The sequence below is a fragment of the Neolamprologus multifasciatus genome, chromosome 5 (assembly GCF_963576455.1).
Source record: "Neolamprologus multifasciatus chromosome 5, fNeoMul1.2, whole genome shotgun sequence".
Classification (NCBI taxonomy): domain Eukaryota; kingdom Metazoa; phylum Chordata; class Actinopteri; order Cichliformes; family Cichlidae; genus Neolamprologus; species Neolamprologus multifasciatus.
Window position 1 is genome coordinate 14,054,568 of NC_140443.1, and position 17,514 is coordinate 14,072,081.

The 17,514-nt window shown below is 40.0% G+C and overlaps 3 protein-coding genes across 3 annotated transcripts; 2 read left to right on the plus strand and 1 right to left on the minus strand.

Moving 5' to 3' along the window:
* The first annotated feature begins 2,561 nt into the window (after positions 1–2,561).
* Positions 2,562–8,192, plus strand: cyc1 (cytochrome c-1). Its single transcript, XM_085160467.1, has 7 exons — positions 2,562–2,719; positions 5,074–5,264; positions 5,517–5,643; positions 5,833–5,990; positions 6,081–6,241; positions 7,110–7,210; positions 7,520–8,192. The coding sequence occupies exons 1-7, from the start codon at positions 2,639–2,641 to the stop codon at positions 7,622–7,624; spliced, it is 924 nt and encodes a 307-aa protein (XP_085016593.1). The 5' UTR covers positions 2,562–2,638; the 3' UTR covers positions 7,625–8,192.
* A 507-nt stretch (positions 8,193–8,699) lies between these two features.
* On the minus strand, positions 8,700–11,507 carry LOC146518188 (zinc-binding protein A33-like). The gene has a single exon (XM_085160470.1). It carries the CDS (start codon positions 10,032–10,034, stop codon positions 9,393–9,395), a length of 642 nt encoding a protein of 213 aa, XP_085016596.1. The 5' UTR covers positions 10,035–11,507; the 3' UTR covers positions 8,700–9,392.
* A 646-nt stretch (positions 11,508–12,153) lies between these two features.
* Positions 12,154–17,185, plus strand: hesx1 (HESX homeobox 1). The gene is made up of 3 exons (XM_085159243.1): positions 12,154–14,128; positions 15,114–15,272; positions 16,080–17,185. The coding sequence occupies exons 1-3, from the start codon at positions 14,012–14,014 to the stop codon at positions 16,263–16,265; spliced, it is 462 nt and encodes a 153-aa protein (XP_085015369.1). The 5' UTR covers positions 12,154–14,011; the 3' UTR covers positions 16,266–17,185.
* The last annotated feature ends 329 nt before the right edge of the window (positions 17,186–17,514 follow it).

The window sequence follows — 17,514 nt, forward strand, 5'->3', positions numbered from 1 at the left end:
ACATTAAAAAAGTCTACCTTGTAATTTGAACACAATAATTTCATGTTTCTATGAACGTAATTAAATCATGTAGGATTTGCATAGAATTCAAAAACTTAATTTGTTCCTGTTGAGATGAAATGATACAATCTAGTAAGAGTGGTTAGTTGCTGAACTCATGAAATTCACAAGATCGCACAAGATTTCAAACTGCAGGAAAATCAGTGGAGTTATAAGAGGCAGAGAACCACACACACACCACGTGCATGCTATTGCTATTTATTGTGGATTAACCTTTCAAGGACAAAAACAAAAAAATTCTGCATCAAATACAGGAAATCATAGCTTTCCTGTGTTTCCTAGATTGTTGGCATGGTGGTTAGTGCTGTTGCTTCACAGTAAGAAGGTGCTGGGTTCAAATCCACATTCTGGCTAGTTTGCAGTGGCTTCTCTCTGGGTATTCTGGTTTCCTCCCACAGTTAAAAGTCATGCAGTTATTAGAGTTAGGGTTAACTGGTGATTCTAAATTACCTGTGAATGTAAGTGCATGTGGTTGTTTGCTTCTATGTGAAAGACTGGTGAGCTGTCCAGGGTGTACCCTGCCTCGTAACCTATCACTTCAGGGTTATTTCCCAGCTCTCCTGCAACCCGGAGGATGGTAGTCATTGTAAATCCATTCAATCTTTATGGTAACCAGGATCTAGACTTTGTTGAACATTATGTAATATGAAGACAACATGTAGTATTTAAGTGACCAAGTAGTATTGGGGTAAAAGTTATTGAATAGTGTTGAAATAAAATGACAAAATTGTGAAGGATTAAAATATTCCAAGAGCTCAACTTACTTCATCTGAACATGTTTCAATCGCATTTTAGGAACACAAAATGCACAGGTTTATTGAATATGAAAAAGTTGTGTTGATTTAACTCAGTTGTTTAAGTTTCTGCCAAAGCAAAACATTTGTGTGCAACAAATGTCCACTATTGAATCAAGTAAATCCAACATGGCCTTTTTTTCAGTGTATGGTGAGGTGTAACGGGAGTCACGTGGGTGCTAGCGGTGACTTTAAGAGGGCGTTGTCAGTCTGTCATTCACTGGTTTGATTTTGACAGAGAGGAGGGCTGGGTAGCATAGTTTTTGTTGACCGCAGCACAACGAGTTTCCCCTTGTTGAATTAGAGCCTGTGATGTTTTAAGAGTTTGAATCGCGAGCCGATCACATTGCTCTGTAAACTTTTCAAGCACTTTAATAAACAAGCAAGCAATTCCACCTCTGACATTACTGCATAAAGTTGACAGTCGCTAGAGGCAAATAGGCAGGCTCCATCCCCGGCCTCTAGCGACTGTGGAAGTCGCTACACTCCTCTTCTTTTCTCTTTTTTAAAATTTTAAAAACGGGTTGTGTGTGAGACTTTAAATAAACAAAATACAAAATATACATTTTAAATTGTTATTGATCCCTTTACCCCGAGTCCTAAAGTGTATATTTATTTTTTTTACTCTTAAATATTTATTGTTTGTTTTCTTGCACTGCTGTAACTGGAGCCTCGTCGTCTCGTCTCTCTATATACTGTACTGTATGTAGCGGAGATGACAATAAAGTTTACTTTGACTTCAGCAGCAAGCAGGCGCACCGAGGGCTCTCGCGCTCACTTTTCGTGTATAGAATTTCGAAAAAACATCGGTGCAAATTATAAGTCTGTATCATGATGTCTGGTGTTTTCGTGTTTGTTGTTTGTTTTTATTTTTGTTTTATTTTGAGAGTTGGTAATTTTTGCTGCTCCAGCCAGCCAGAGAATCCCCCGTCGCCCCGCCCTCTCCTCCCTGTGCCGCAAGCAGCAGGCGCACCTCGCAAACGGAGGGCGCCCTTACTCCCATGGGCGATAGAAAATCGATCGGTGCCTATGCCATTCCCAATATGGGCTCGCATGATGTCGGGGCAGCATGAGTACAAGCAATTTTTTTTTTTTTTTACCGATGCCCGTGATGCCGCCCCCCACCACGATGCCGCCCCGGGCAACTGCCCGTGTCGCCCGTATCTAAAACCGCTACTGGTGGTTAGCACCATTACTTCACTGGAAAAAGGTCCTAGGTTTGAATTCGCTGTCCAGATGGGATGTTCTATGTGTCTGGGTGGGTTTTCTCTCCAGGCAGTCTGGCTTCATCCCACAGTACAATGACATGCATATTAGTTTAACTGTTGATTCTAAACTGTCTGTAGGTGTGAGTGGTTGTCTGGGTATTTAAACTCTTCTACCTCTGTTCCTTGCAGCTTCATTATTACATCTCTCTCTCTCGCTCATTTACATGTATTCTGTCTTGCTTTTACTGACCTCTGAAATATTGTATGCCACAGTTTATGGCAAACTAGCAGTTCAAGGTGTCAGAAAGTGGTTACTTAAATAAACCAACTGCATACAAATAATGCAAAACTCAAAATAAATCTAGAGTAATTTGAACATAGTCAGTATTCAGTAATTCCCTTGTTTTTTCATACATTGTGGATATGGAGGGCAGGGTCTCAGCAATGTTATTTTGACAGCTGAGGCCGAAGGAGGAAGCGCGTCACACTGGCCGTCTTTATTTTGAAGTTTCAGACCGGAACAAGCTGTTTATCTGCCTCAACTCCTTCCAGAGCAGAGCGAGAACCGCAAAGAAGATGGCGGCGCTACGAGCGGTGGTGCTATCGGGGAACGGGAGGGCTCTCCTCAGCACCCCGAAAACTCTCAGGGCCTCCAAGGTAGTGTAGTAGTATTTATCACACGTGAACGTGTTTAGGACACGATTTAATAGAAAACCGGTGCTGTGAAGTGTCTTGGCTAAGGTTAGCTTGGTGCGGACAGCGGGGTGAGACAAGGTCACTCGTGTTCCCACACTTTTTAGGATTTGGCCAACAACTGTAGCTTTAATTTCTTAAATGTTTTATCACTCATAACCTCTTGATAGGGATACGGCATCAGTATCTCCAAAATTAAATGCCACAGACAGTTTAAAGCAGGTTCTCCTCAATGTGTTTATGAAGCTAGCCGGTGAGCTAAACCATGATGTCGTGTCCAGCACCCGGCAAACGTGCAACGTGGTTAAAATATACGTTGGCCAGCGATGCATGAAGATTAATGTGAATTGTTTGGCCACTGTATTTGTGCATATTTAAACTCAGCTGGCGTAGGTCGCGATTGTTGACTTCTGTCAGTAACGACACCCGCTGAAGTCGCTGAGCTAAACAGCTTGCTAAAGAGTTAGCATCTCAAGGACTGAAAGGACTTCCGGTGAATAAAAACCGTCCTCAATTTCAATCGCCAAGCTAAATATCTGTGCCCTGTCTACAATTCACTGATGCGCGTTTCAGACGATGGATATAACTGAAAATACCTAAGAAGCTGAACATACTTGTCATTTGGCCCCAACTGAGCTTGTGACCTGGTTCAGGGACAAGGAGACGTTTTTCAGCTTTAGTTTCTTTGAGATCATTTTGTTTTGATTATTGGGGATATAATCTTCAGACTGCAAGATGTGGTTCCCAAACTCTATTTGCTTATTTACTAATGCTTAATCAGAGGGAGTATCCCAGTAGAGCTGGAGAAGAGCATAGCGAGAAATGGCTAAATGGGGGCATTCCTGTTAGTAAATGACATGCATGCCAATCATTAGGCTATTAACTGCTATATTGATTTTCTTCCTTAACTGAAATAAAGTACCCTAAATTAATGTTGCCAAGCATTATTTTATGTCAGAGATGGAGGTTGGTGTGTTATGTTTGTTTTGCTGATGTGAGGATGCTGTTATCGAATGCTGCCATTAACACCTGGTTACAAAATCAGCTGTGAAGGGCAGTTTCATAAGGACGACCAGACTGGATTATAAAAAAAGGGCCACTCAATTAACTAAACTAAACTAAAGGAGGGTTTTCTCCAAGCATGACATCCCGGTGCATTTCAGACCCAGCAACACGGTCAGACAAAAACTGGTTCACCCGAAAGACAAAACGCCAAAACACAGACTTAACAATGTGGTGTATGCTGTACAGTGCAGTGAGGAATGCCCAGACCTCTACATTGGAGAGACCAAACAGCCACTTCACAAGCGCATGGCACAACACAGAAGAGCCACCTCCACAGGACAAGATTCAGCTGTCCATCTGCATCTTAAGGATAAAGGACACTCTTTCGAGGATGCCAATGTTCACATTTTGGACAGAGAGGACAGATGGTTTGAAAGAGGAGTGAAAGAAGCCATCTATGTCCACTGTGAGCGATCATCTTTGAACAGAGGCGGTGGTTTACGACACCAACTCTCTGCCATCTATAATCCAGTTTTGAGATCCCTTCCCAGACGCCTTAACACCCACTCACATCCTGGGCCATCTGACCTCAGGAATTCGCATGATAAGGTGGGGCCAGGTTTCACAATGAACTCACGCAAAACTCTGGCTGATTGGGACCCACACCCAGTTTCACACCTTGGCTCAGGCGATTAGAGAATCATCAGGGGGTCCTTTTGTCCCTCTGTGGGGGGATACTCCCACTAGGTTTATATCTGGGACTCTCCACCATTTGACCTTAGAACTGAAGAAGCTTCTCGGATGAGAAGTGAAACGTCATCAAGTAATTTAAAGAAGTCCAGACGCTTTTCTTTGCAAGCTCCTTTGACTACGATGACCTGGATGACTGAGAACCTTCACAGACAATTAAACCTTGTACACAAACTTCTCTACCTGCAGCAGGTTTTGCTCAGCCTTGGCCTTCAGCTCATAGCAATTCTTCAGAGCAGAACAAGAATTATTCTTGTAGTCCACAGAGAGAGCTGTGTGATGTTGAAGAATACCAGCCAAAAGGTCAACACAAAGCAGGAAGACCTTAGGCTCACTGGGAAACTGTAAACTTGAAAAATAATTATGTACTCGGACCAAAAACTAAATTGTCAAATGTACTTGGATATCCAGTAGCCCGGTAGACTTGGGCGCCATGCCCAAGCAAAGTACATTATAGCTCTAATATAATTTAAAGTAACTGAATCTAATGGATAGTCGTCTGTAGATTTCCCTTTTTGGATGAGTTTCTTAAAGTAACTTTTTGTGCTTATTTCCATTCACAGGCCAACATGTCCTTCGCCAGCCTGCCAAGGGGGAAGAAGGTTGCCCTGACAACGCTGGGTGTGGTCACAGCCGGTGGAGCCGGGCTTGCACTGATATTGCACCAGTCGGTTAAAGCATCCGAGTTGGAGCTTCATCCCCCTCAGTACCCCTGGAGTCACGCTGGACCTCTGTCCTCTCTGGACCATGCTAGGTGAGTTGAGTGTATACAGACTGTTCAAGTGTTTGTAAACATCCTTCGAGTGATGAAAGGTACTGAATGTAAAATTGCCACTAAAAAAATTAGCTGGCTTTGAAGACTTGAGTTTGCAGAGAATTTCACTTTATTTACGTTTGTTTTCTTTATACAGACTGAATTTTTCATTGAAAGTCTGTTTTGGCAGTTTCAGACAGCTCTTATAAAATAACTCGTTATGTTTCATATCTTTCGCTCTGCCTCCCACAGTATTCGCCGTGGTTACCAGGTGTATAAGCAGGTGTGCTCAGCTTGCCACAGTATGGAATACCTGGCTTTCAGAAACCTCGTGGGAGTGTCGCACACAGAGGACGAGGTGAAGACCATCGCAGAAGAGGTGAGTCTATATGTGGGGAGATGTGATCCTGTGATTAGTCTTGATTCTGCCAATATTCTAATTTAATCACATAATGGTATTTTAGTCAGACCGAATCTTTTTTTTAAAAAATTGTCTCATTGTTTTTATCTTTAGAAGTAAGTTCTGCCCGTAGGTGGTGACCTATCTCTTCTCATGATTTGTGTTTAGGTTGAGGTAGTTGATGGTCCTGATGAGAGTGGCGAGATGTTCACCCGGCCAGGAAAGCTGTCAGACTATTTCCCAAAGCCCTACCCCAACCCAGAGGCAGCCAGGGTCGCCAACAATGGCGCCCTGCCTCCAGACCTTAGCTACATTGTGAACGCCAGGTAAGTCCTGAAAACCTGTGTTTACTCTGAAAGGTGCAAAATCTGAAGTATCCTTAGCATTAACTCGTTTCACCCTTCTGCTCCCTGCAGACACGGAGGAGAAGACTATGTGTTCAGCCTGCTGACGGGTTACTGCGACCCTCCTGCAGGAGTGACAGTGAGAGAGGGACTTTACTACAACCCCTACTTCCCTGGGCAGGCTATTGGCATGGCCCCACCGATCTACAATGAAATTCTGGAGTATGATGATGGTAAGAAGTGCATGTTTGGATAATCTTCTCTCCAGCTACAGAAATGGGAGCACTATTTTCTGTTTTGTTTTTTTTCCCCTCTTTAGAAAGAGTTTCAGTTTGTTGGAGTGAACCAAAAAACGAAGACATGCAAAACATGCCTTTCCTGTTACCTTTTAATATACATACACTTGTGTTTTTGGGTCTCACTGCAGGCGCCTAATGAGCTTCCTGGTAGGGGCATAGGAGACTGCAAGGGCCATGCTATCTGGTTAGCTATGACTCAAGTTTGAAACTAAGAGTGCAGGGTGGATTGCTCAGTAGTGATCATATTGTCTCAGGCGAATTTAAAAAATAAAATCGTCATAAAATATAATGGTGGATGGAAATGAATGTGGGAATTCACCAAATAGACAGTAATAAGCATTTAATTGGCTTTTTTTTGTCTGAAGTCTTCTGAAATTCTTTGATTTCAAAAACACGTGCAGCTCTTTGCTCAATGTATCCTTTTCTGGCAGAAAATATTGCCCACTCGTTCCGCAGGTTTACTTTTTTTAAACACTGGCGTTTATAGATCAAAATCTGTTCACCATTCTGAGAGGATGTGACAGAAAGACGCCTCTTTGTGACTTGTGGCATTCAGAGTGAGGCCTGAGTGAATCCATTTGCTGCGTTGAGTAGCATATTTTAAGTGTTTCTAGTGCGCTAAATTGGTTAAATCAACTCTTTTGCTGCACATAAATGGTTTCAATAACTTTATTGCAATGTAATTTGTTATTACATTGATAAATGAAGCATGACAGTTTGGAGGGGGGGGGGGGGGGTTGGAATGAACGAACGAACGAACGAAAAGTGTTGTTGATGTTTCTGTTCTCTTGGTTTCTTATAGGAACCCCTGCCACCATGAGTCAGGTTGCTAAGGATGTGTGTACTTTCTTAAGGTGGGCTGCTGAGCCCGAGCATGACCAACGCAAACGCATGGGACTGAAGGTACACCTCTCACCAACTAGAGTGCCTATTTTTTGTCTTTCCCAGCACTTAAAATGACACCCATTCTTAATTGAGTGATACTCCAAATTTAGATATGTTTAATTAAATCAACACATGCAACTGTGTAAGATATTTTACAGGAAACACGTCGTGGGTATAAAATGCAATAAAAGTTTTTATGTCATGCACTAAACTGTACGACTTCTTATGTGACTTTCCTGTCGTCTCAAGAATATTTAAAACATAGAAAACATGTCTAAGCATGGATCTTGGCATTGGTTAATGTTTGTGTTCTCTTTCTCCTATCAGCTGCTGATGGGCTCAGCTATCATTGTGCCTCTGCTCTACTACATGAAGAGACACAGGTGGTCTGTGCTGAAGAGCAGGAAGATCGCCTACAGGCCTCCTAAGTAAATGGAACAAAACACCTCTCACACACCCCAATCTGGGCCGAAAGCGGAGAGGGCTGCGTTCAATGACCCCACAATGCTCACCATGTGATGATCTTAGCCACATAATTACTGACAAACACAAACATGCCTTTCTGAGAGGGGGAACAGAACTTGGAGTGGATGTACTATGTTTATTCTTACAGATTTTTTTTTTTTTTACTAAGCTGGTGGCATGGTAGAACAAATATTTTGAAAGTTTTTTTTGTTTTGTTTTTAAGTATCCTGCATATTGTGGTTCATGTTTGTTTCAGATTTGTGGTGTTTTTGAACGCACCTGCTGCAAAGTTTGTTTGATCGGCAACGAGTTAACTACTGGTAGCAGTTCCTGTTTTGACATCTCGTATCAGTCTCTTTGTCACAATTGACTGCTAAGTTGATTGACTGTCCATCTTTGTAAGATACTCAATAGCAATGCAAGTGGTGAGAAGTGAAACATCAGGGTGTGTGAGAAGTCATTCTTCCACCGTCTTCTCCACAAAGCATGCTCTAGACTTCAGTTTTATTGTACAAAATAAATTATCTTAAAGGAACCTTTCTGTGGGCATGTGTTTTATTTCAGACCGCAGCAAAATTCACACATTCAAATGCTGCCTGTGAAGTTCTGCTTCTAAACTTTGTCACATATTCATTAAACAATCACCCGACTTCTGACCTCCAGAGAGAAACGTCTTCAACTCTGTATTTCATTAAACTACAGAAAAATAAAATCAGAGTCACATAAACCGTTTACATTTTTCTTTCTACATGGATGACACTGCTGCGAATCTTCAGCAGCACCTTCAGATTTCTTTGTTGTTTGAAATAAATTGTGAAACAAACAATATTGTATTGATGTCAAGTAACATTTAAGACTTAAACTTTTTTTCCAAGCACTTCAACACATCTCCTGAAGTTTTGTTTTCAGACACATTAGCCATGTTAAAGGAAAATAGATTTTTCAAATAATGTGCAAAGTATGTAGATATAAGACATGATTAGAAAGGAACTTAAAAGGAAAAATTACAATATATTTTTTAAATATATTCTATTGCACTTGATTAATTTATTTCTAAGTGAAATTTTTAGATATTTAAATACGTCTTCCAATACTTTGAATGGCATCATTTGCACATACATTCAATTTGCACATTATACTATGATTAAATCCATACATTCAGGTACGTGTTTCCCACAGCTATGTAGTGATGCTGGTGTAGAACCTGTAATTTAATGTATTTGAATGTCAGCTGGAATGGCTACAAAAGGTTTTCAGTCAACACTAATTGTAAATCCTAATGAATGAATCCTTAGCGTGATACTCCCAAGTTCCCCCCTCAATGGAATCCACAGATCCAGGAGACTGATAAACTTCACTGAGGCCCTTTACTTTATACCAAGATATTTCCAAACGTCATGGTTGTGATACGTTTCATATTAAACCCTTACAAAAATCTTAAAAATGCAATAAGTGCCTTTTTTCCCCTTTCTCAGTACATGTCCATATTAAACCTTATATAGAAATAGCATCCAATAATAAGCACACATAGGATGCATAAATTAATTATACTAAATAATTATCCCACCTTTAAGTGCCAAAAAATATATAATTTGCATATGAATCTTAAATATTGCTTAAACTAATGAGTTATGAAATCTGACCAATTTAAAAATGCTAACCCTTTATACTGATCACATCAAACATTGAATATGAAACTAACAGAAATCCTTTAATTACTTTAAAAAGAATGGATTTAGACTCCTACACTAATACTGTCTGACCAGGGCTTTAGTGCTATTTTCCTGGGTATTATCTTCAGTGGATACACATTTACAGTGTTAAAATATGGAAACAGCTTCTCTGTGAAAGTGTGTGTGAAGGTGTGTATGTTTGTGTTTGTATCTAGGTCAAAGAACGACAGTATTCCCCTGTACCAGTCCAGGTGAACTCTGACCTTTCTGGGCTTTGTTTTCAGTGTAAGAGCCAACGAGGGATCCGATAAGCACTGTGCTATGTAATTACCATTAAAGCATCCTATTCTCCATAAACAGGACGGGCGCTTTCCCTTTCTCTGAACGGACTCTGCAGCAACACCCACAAACCAGTCCTCGCTTTCTCCAACCTCAACGTCCCAGCTGTAAGTCCCTGAGTTAAAGCCCTCAGAAGCCAGAACAATGCAACAGTTATCAAACCTCTCAGGGTTGTCAGGGAGCTTCTGTTCACTTTCACGTCTCACACTGGTCAGATCTTCAGACAGAACGAGTTCTGGATTTGCTGCGTTGGGATCCAGAATCACAGGTGAGTAGGAAAACAGTTTCTTCATGTTGTTACAGATGTTGAAGGCCAGGTTGCCCAGGTGTATCAGAGCTCCTGGAACTAGCGGTGGGTCATCCATCAGGGGGCGCAGTTGAGCTCTTATTGTTGCGATCTTGTAGTTCTGCAGGAATGAGACGTCTCCAGCTCTCAGCTCATTCTCTGTGGCACTGATTATGTCTGAAAGACTGTCTATCTCTCTGCTCAGAGCCTTAATCTTCTCTGTAATCTCCTGACTCTTCTGCTGCTCTTCCTTCTTCAGAAGAGCAATTCTGTTTTCTTCTTCTTCTTGTAGAAACTGGCACAGCCTCTGAAACTGCTCCTTGATCTGCCTCTCTGTGTTTTGGGCCTGGACCTTGATATGCTCTGCCGTTTTCTCACAGTTTTCTTTAACTTGTTTAAAAAGTTGCAGTTTGTCTTTTAAGGGTTTCAGGGATTTTTGGAGGTGAGCTCTGTTAACTGATGCAACTTCATTAATTGGTTTGAATGTGTGTCTGGAGTGCTCATCTGAATGCAGACAGACGACACATACTGGCCGCTGATGGTCCACACAGAAGAGATTGAGATTCTCACCGTGGAGACTGCAGAGGGTCTCAGACACTGCAGAAGTTCTCCTCTGTCCCCTCTGTAACACTGAATCACACAGTTTTTTCAATACTAAGTTGCAAGTTGGGTCACTCCTTGATGATGTTCTTTTACAAACTGGACACTCCTGTATTCGTTTCTCTGTCCATCAGTTCCTCAGGCAGGCTTTGCAGAAGCTGTGGCTGCATGAGAGGACAACAGGATCTCTAAATATATCACGGCAGACAGGACAGGAGAGATCATCATTTGATCTGAAAGACATTTCTCTCTGGGTGAATCTGAAAGCATAGAAGGAATGTAGTCAGTCACAACTTTATCCTCACTTTACCTTTGGATCATGCCTTCAGTAAAACTTACAGCAAACTTCAGCATACGGTGTTGTAGCAGGTTGAAGTGCCAGAATTATGGAACCTCCTCCTGCTCTCTCACAGTAGATGCTGCTGATGAACACTTCATAGACACCTCACCTCCACTACTGGAACTTCAACATTATGCACTACATACTGTACATTAATGCCACTGTTTTGCACAATATTGAACTACAAACCTCTGTATATTTTATATATTTTATTGCTTACTCTATTTAATTTGTAAAATATGTATACACACACACACGTAGAAAAACATATTTAGTATACACATCCAGTAATGCATATACTATTATATATTGTACATATGTTTATTAGTCTCAGATTTAGCCATTCTTATATTTTGCTTGTTTTATGTTATTGTATTTTTGCACAACTCTGTTGCTTGTGAAGCTCGCACACAAGAATTTCACTCGCATGTACTGTACCAGTGTACCTGCACATGTGATGTGACAATAAAAGTGATTTGATTTGATTTGATTTGATGTGATCTGCCTGAGCTAAATAAAGTTTTGAGTCACTTGAGTGTGTGTGCTGGGCGGGAGGGGATGGGGGTGGAAAGCAAGATGCGGAAAAACGACGAGCTGTTACTGGAATATCTCAGGTGTGTTACATAAGGGGCGGAGCTTTAACTCTGTAAATATCAATATTAAATATAATTTTTGCTATATCTGGCATTTCTGTATAATGTATTCCTCACCAGAAAAAGCTGCATGTGTGTGACTGTAAACAGTAGTTTTTCACATTGATGATGCAGAGTGAATGAATAATAATACAACACATTTAGCGTCACAGGGTTAGGAACTGTCATATATTCAGAGCTAAAATAAGGAATTAATATTAACAAAACAAAATATGCTTTCTCTTCCACACATGACAAAAATAGACTTCCACCCTGTTATTAACGATAAGATAAGACAAGACAAGATAAGGTAACCAGTTTACTGCTATGTAATTTTTTTTATTTTGATTATTTTGATTGTATTTTAAGGTTGTCTCAGTCATTTGTTTCAGCAGGAGTAAAATTCCAAAGCCAATTTAAATGAATTCCAAAGTCTTTATTTAAGAGAGGAATCTTTTCACTTATTGTAACTCACCCTTCTTCCTGCTCGGCATAAACTATTTGTCACTCCCTCGTTTTCTAGTGAACATGTTGGAATGTGCAAGGGATTTTTGATATGCTGCTCTGCAGAAGGAACTAGCGGAGATAAAGTGAGAAAGGCTGGCCTGTATAGAGTGTAAAGACAAAATTATGTGTAGCATTTGGGTTTGACATCAGGTTTGCATCATTAAAGGCACCAAAATCAGTTTTTATTGGTCAAATTTAGTTGAAAAATATGTAATTTGTAACAAAAATGACTGACAAAGAAAACACTTATTATGTTAAATTTTAAACACAGCACAGCAACAATAGCATTTACAGATGCACAAAAAAACTTAGAGTACACACTGTGTCAGTCATGTCCTCAAATTGTTGGTATGTATCTATGTGTCCTCACACACAATGTTAGGATTTTAGCATGTATACTGTATTCATACCTTTGAAAGTGGCAGATTTACAACACACATAGCCTATCATCCTCCTGAATGACAAGCTATGTGTGTCCTTATTTTCCTTATTATGTTGAGACAGAAATATCCTTACTCGTTCTTTTTTTTAGTGCTTTAAAGATAACATGCTGAAATTGTTGTTTAAAAATTGTGGTGCTTATATGTTGGCTGTGTTTGTTTCCAGAGTTTGATGGTTGTGCAGTTTGATTTTGGCCCTTGTGTGTCCGTCTTCAACCTCATGCTGGTGTTTGAGGAAGTGTTGATGCTTTAAATCAGACAGATCATTATTATTCCCTTTATTTAAAGCTCCCTGTGTCTGTTGTGTGTTGCTGAATCCCCACATGTCGCAGAGTGCAAACAGACGAAATCTGAGACTGATTTCACACGGGGTCTTAAATGCCATTTGGGAGTTGGCAGTGTTTGTACCTTTCCATTTTAAACAATGCTGGAAATGTTTCTGAAAACCATTTACAGAGAAAACGAGAAGCTGTTACTGCTGTTTTTACATTTCTGTTTCTCATTATTTTTAAATTTGGACAAAGCCAAGGAAGGTGTTCTTCTTTTGTCCCCGGCCTTGTAATAAGTAATGTTGAAATATTGCTTCAACTCTACCGCCACAGTCACACTGAGGTTTAGTTTAAGTGGCTTTTCTCTCTGCATGTAGTCACATCCGTCCCACCTTTCATTCATGGATAAATAAACAAGTGTGCTGTTGATTTAAAGCTGCCCTAGGCCTTCATTAGGAGCTAAGCTGTTTCTGAAAAGGGTTTCCTGCCTGCTGATTCAGACTGCATTCAGACACTACGAGCTTCATCTGCATCACAACACAAACAGATTAGGCTAATAGCATTAGTGGATCTCACTGGATCATTATTATCATTATCATTATTATTAGTTTAACTTCTGCCTCAGTCTTGTAACAGAAGGATGTAGGGTTTTTTTTACTGTGAAAACTAAACTGATTTTCTACTTTGCTAATTTAGAAGAAAAGGAGTCAGTGTTGCTTTGTATTTGTTTCATGGTGGCAGTTTTCAAAAAAAGACTTCCCAACCTAATCTCACACATACACTCATACAGTTTATCATCTGGGAGAGAAACTTACACATTGGCACAAATGCTGTCAGATGAGCTGTTTTTGTTTCCTGTGAATTTTGCAAATACTTTTGCCGTCTTGTATTTGACTGGAGTTAAATATTTATGCTGTCTTTAGGTCACACAGACACAATTAGCTGAGATTAGCTCCTATGTGGAACCTCAGGGAATCTTATTCACATGGAAAAAAAGACTTCTTAGTTCTAATTGGTGACCATTGTAAACCCCCATTCCCATTTAAACCAGCAGTCATCAGTTTGTTGTCCTGCTGCTTCATGCACCTCAGACTAAAACAGGCACTGGCCTCTTCAGTTTATTTTAGACCACAGAGCTAAAGGACCACAGTGCGATCAACTACTGCTTGATTTTTGGATTTGTTCTTTCTTTACAACGACATAAGATTGGTGTTTGCAGGCTGGGAGCCCTCGGCTTTCAGGGTTGTTTATAAGTCAGAGTAATCATTATGGCATCTGTGACAGTTGAAAGCAGTCTGGCATTTTCAATTGATCGGATTCTGGGTTTGGAAAGACCCGGAAACTGCCTGAAACTCCACCGACCCTGGGCAGGTAAGGAACAAAAGGTCTGAAGAGTTAGTAATGGGTAGTCTGTTCGTTACTGATGAAGTGCTAACCTCTGGTCTGTAATATGACATGATTTCCAAAGCATTTAAAAACAAAAAAATCTAAACTAAACCAGTTATCATATGTAATATTAAAGTTTAGGTTTAAAGGTTCATTTTTGTCTGTTTTTTTGTAGAAAAAATTGCAATTAGATTAAACTGAATCACAACATTGATTCATGTTTGTGTCATTATAAAACTGCTCAGTCTGTAATTTTTGTAACATAACATCCTCCAGTTGATACTAAACCTTGAGTGTTTTAGTCTGACACTTTCAGTATTTTTTTAAAACCTGACTGGGGGCGATTCCTTATGTCCCATTGCTGTAACAGGAATCAAACTGAGTTTATTAGTCTGTTTAAATAAATCCATTGCTTTTGAAGAACATGCATTATTTTCTCCTCTTTCATGTCTGTCTTTGTTCTCCTGCTTGTTCCTTTCTTGTTGTCCCTCATACCATGTTTCATTTTTATTTTACAGTTGAGCAGTGGCAACAAACTGGAAGTAACCCACTAAACTAAGCTTTCTCTGGCTCATAACACAAAACTATAAATCAAGCCAAAGTAAATTAAACATTTATCTACATAATTTTTCTTAAATTATATATTTCATAGTTTGCATTTGTAAGATTCATCAATGTGAAAAGTAACTCTTACTTCCAGTGTTACTTTTAGAATTTGGCTTAATGCTGCCTAAATGTTGCGTTTGATTATAATTGCCGCATTAATGTGAAATGCTCTTTTATTTTTTTCCATTAAACCAGAAAATAATGTGGAGAGCGAGAACAGAGAACAACAGCAGCAGCTAAACTCCCAGCCGACATCAAACTGGTATATCGGACGCAGACCACGCACTGCCTTTACCACCAACCAGGTAATCAGTTTATCAGCCAGTTCTTCAATAATTCTGTTCAATTATGATACAGTGATCATGACATCCATCTATTATAGGAGGAAATACAGTTTTTTTTTCTGGGTTAATATCATTATGTGCATCCTCCCAGGTGAATATACTGGAGACAGTGTTTCAGGTGAATTGTTATCCTGGTATTCAGCTGAGGGAGCAGCTGGCAGAGAGACTCGACTTGGATGAGGACAGAATACAGGTAGCTTCATACAGAATATTGAAAAACTAAATGTATTACCGCTTAACGTTTGTCATTCCCTGCCCTTGCTCCTACTACATTTAATTTCAGGACCCAGTGATTGTGCTTTTCCTCTGAAACTCCTTAGATTTCATCCATCAAACTGTTTGCAGGTCTTACAGGTCAGCTGTGAGGTTTAAACACTACATGTTAGAAAACAGATCTGGATGTGTGTGCTTAAGTTTCACATAGTCCTGTGCCATCTGCCATGTTAGAGTTGGAGTTGATAAATAATTTGATTCAATTGAGCTCAGTTTTATTTATATAGAACCAGATCACAACAACAGTTGCCTCAACGAGCGTTATATTGTAAGGTAAAGACCCTACAATACTACAAAGAAAACAGAAAACCCCAACAATCATATGATCCCCTATGAGGAAGTGCTTTGGCAACAGTGGGAAGGAAAAACTCCCTTTAAACAGGAAGAAACTTCCAGCAGAACCAGGCTCAGGGAGGAGCGGCAACTAAACCAACTGAACTGAATTTTTACCCAGACTATCAGAACTATGAAAATGAGAAATAACATGTCTGCACTGTTGAAAAGTGTTTTAATAAACAGTACCAAGCAGAACTATCTTAACTGTTGCAAAATAAGTTTCTGTGTCATGTAGTTACTTTTTTAAGGCTGGGGCTTTGTGTTTAGGGTATCAGACTTAGTGCATATAATAATGTGTGTATATATAAGAAACTTAGAATAACCCAGTTTCTCTCTCTCTCTCTTTCTCTCTCTCTCTCTCTCTCTCTCTCTCTCTCTCTCTCTCTCTCAGATCTGGTTTCAAAATCGACGCGCCAAACTGAGGCGTTCGCTCAGAGAAACCCGACTGCAGCTGGTTCAGACAGCTGTGGCTGACCTTGGGGTCGGGCACGAGGTCATTGGTCATCTGAAGATCAGGTTGGGCAGGCGAGGTGACAGAGAGCTCCTCTCTCAGGTTGAGGCAGAAAAAGAAGGCTGACTAAGGACTTTTTCTGTTCCTGCTCTTATGCAGGATTTATTGTTCTACTGCTCCACACATCATCAGTTTCTTTCAGGTTCTGTCTTTTGTCTTTCTTCTGTTCAAAAACACGACAGTGAAAAAAAAATGGAGACAATTTAATGTTAGAGTTGTTTCGCACTGTTTTATCTCAGTTAGTGGTACAAATACAGGTAATTGTTTTTTTTGGCACTGAAAATAAATTCCTCAAGTTGAACATACTGATAAAATATAATGTTTGACATTCTGGAGATTTGGAAGTAAAAATGTTTAGTGAGATCTGCTGTAGATTGGTCTGTGTAATGCTGTCTCTGTATAATCTTATTGTGTCTCACTGTGTACATAGGTCTCTATTTTATTAGCAATGCACATTTTGATTAAAAACGATTAGGCTATTGAATCTTGTGTTTGTTTGTTTTTTGCACCGTGTATCTTTACTTTAGCATATTTGCAGCAATGGGCCAGCATTTATATTTTGTCCTTTAAGTCTTACTGAGAGCTCAAAATACTCCTTACTAAAAGCTTTTGCAACACCTACTATTAATATGTCTCTTTCCCATCCCTACTGTGTCTCACAGGGACAGTTAACTATGCGACTTGGGCAGGTTTGCCACCTTATTAGTGGTGAAAGACTGCGTAACAGTGAAGCTGGGCCTCTCTCATTCAGCCAAAATAGCTCTCACCCAGTACATCTGGAGTGTTGTATCTGATGTTACGATGTGGGCACTGATCTTTTGGGTTCTCTGGGTTGCAGGATGTATGGATTAAGCTTGTTCCACCTCAAAAGATGCATCACTGGATTTGGTTCTGGGGAGTCTGGAGATACGATTAATAATTTAGGCTCTTTCTCAGTTTTTTTCAACCCATTCAGGGTTGCGGTGGGACAAGCATTTAAGAGCATACAACCTGGACATGTCACCATCCACCAGTCCATCACTGGGCTAACAAAGTGAGACAGCATTTTTATGCCTTAAGCCAAATTAGAGCCACTGAGTAACTTGAAACCACAGTGCTGTGCCTGAACCCAGACAGGAACTGCAAAAACATACAAGCTCCTTCTGGTGCCTGACATTTGATACATCAGCTGAAACAAGTATGAATAAGTATCAACATATGTGGGAAATATCCAAAAAGCATCAAAGCATAAAAAATTACAAATAATTGGCCACAGTCAAATAAATAATGAATTTCTTGATATCTTCTGTATTAATGAATCGTTAATATTTCTTTC

Excerpts from the sequence above, each read along its gene's own strand:
- cyc1 (XM_085160467.1), top strand. The coding sequence starts at position 2,639 with ATGGCGGCGCTACGAGCGGTGGTGCTATCGGGGAACGGGAGGGCTCTC. Across the intron at positions 5,991-6,080 it reads AGCTACATTGTGAACGCCAG|ACACGGAGGAGAAGACTATG; the intron begins GTAAGTCCTGAA and ends TGCTCCCTGCAG. Across the intron at positions 7,211-7,519 it reads GCAAACGCATGGGACTGAAG|CTGCTGATGGGCTCAGCTAT; the intron begins GTACACCTCTCA and ends TTCTCCTATCAG.
- LOC146518188 (XM_085160470.1), bottom strand. The coding sequence starts at position 10,034 with ATGGATGACCCACCGCTAGTTCCAGGAGCTCTGATACACCTGGGCAAC.
- hesx1 (XM_085159243.1), top strand. The coding sequence starts at position 14,012 with ATGGCATCTGTGACAGTTGAAAGCAGTCTGGCATTTTCAATTGATCGG. Across the intron at positions 14,129-15,113 it reads GGGCAGGTAAGGAACAAAAG|ATAGGAGGAAATACAGTTTT; the intron begins GTCTGAAGAGTT and ends CATCCATCTATT. Across the intron at positions 15,273-16,079 it reads TGGATGAGGACAGAATACAG|ATCTGGTTTCAAAATCGACG; the intron begins GTAGCTTCATAC and ends TCTCTCTCTCAG.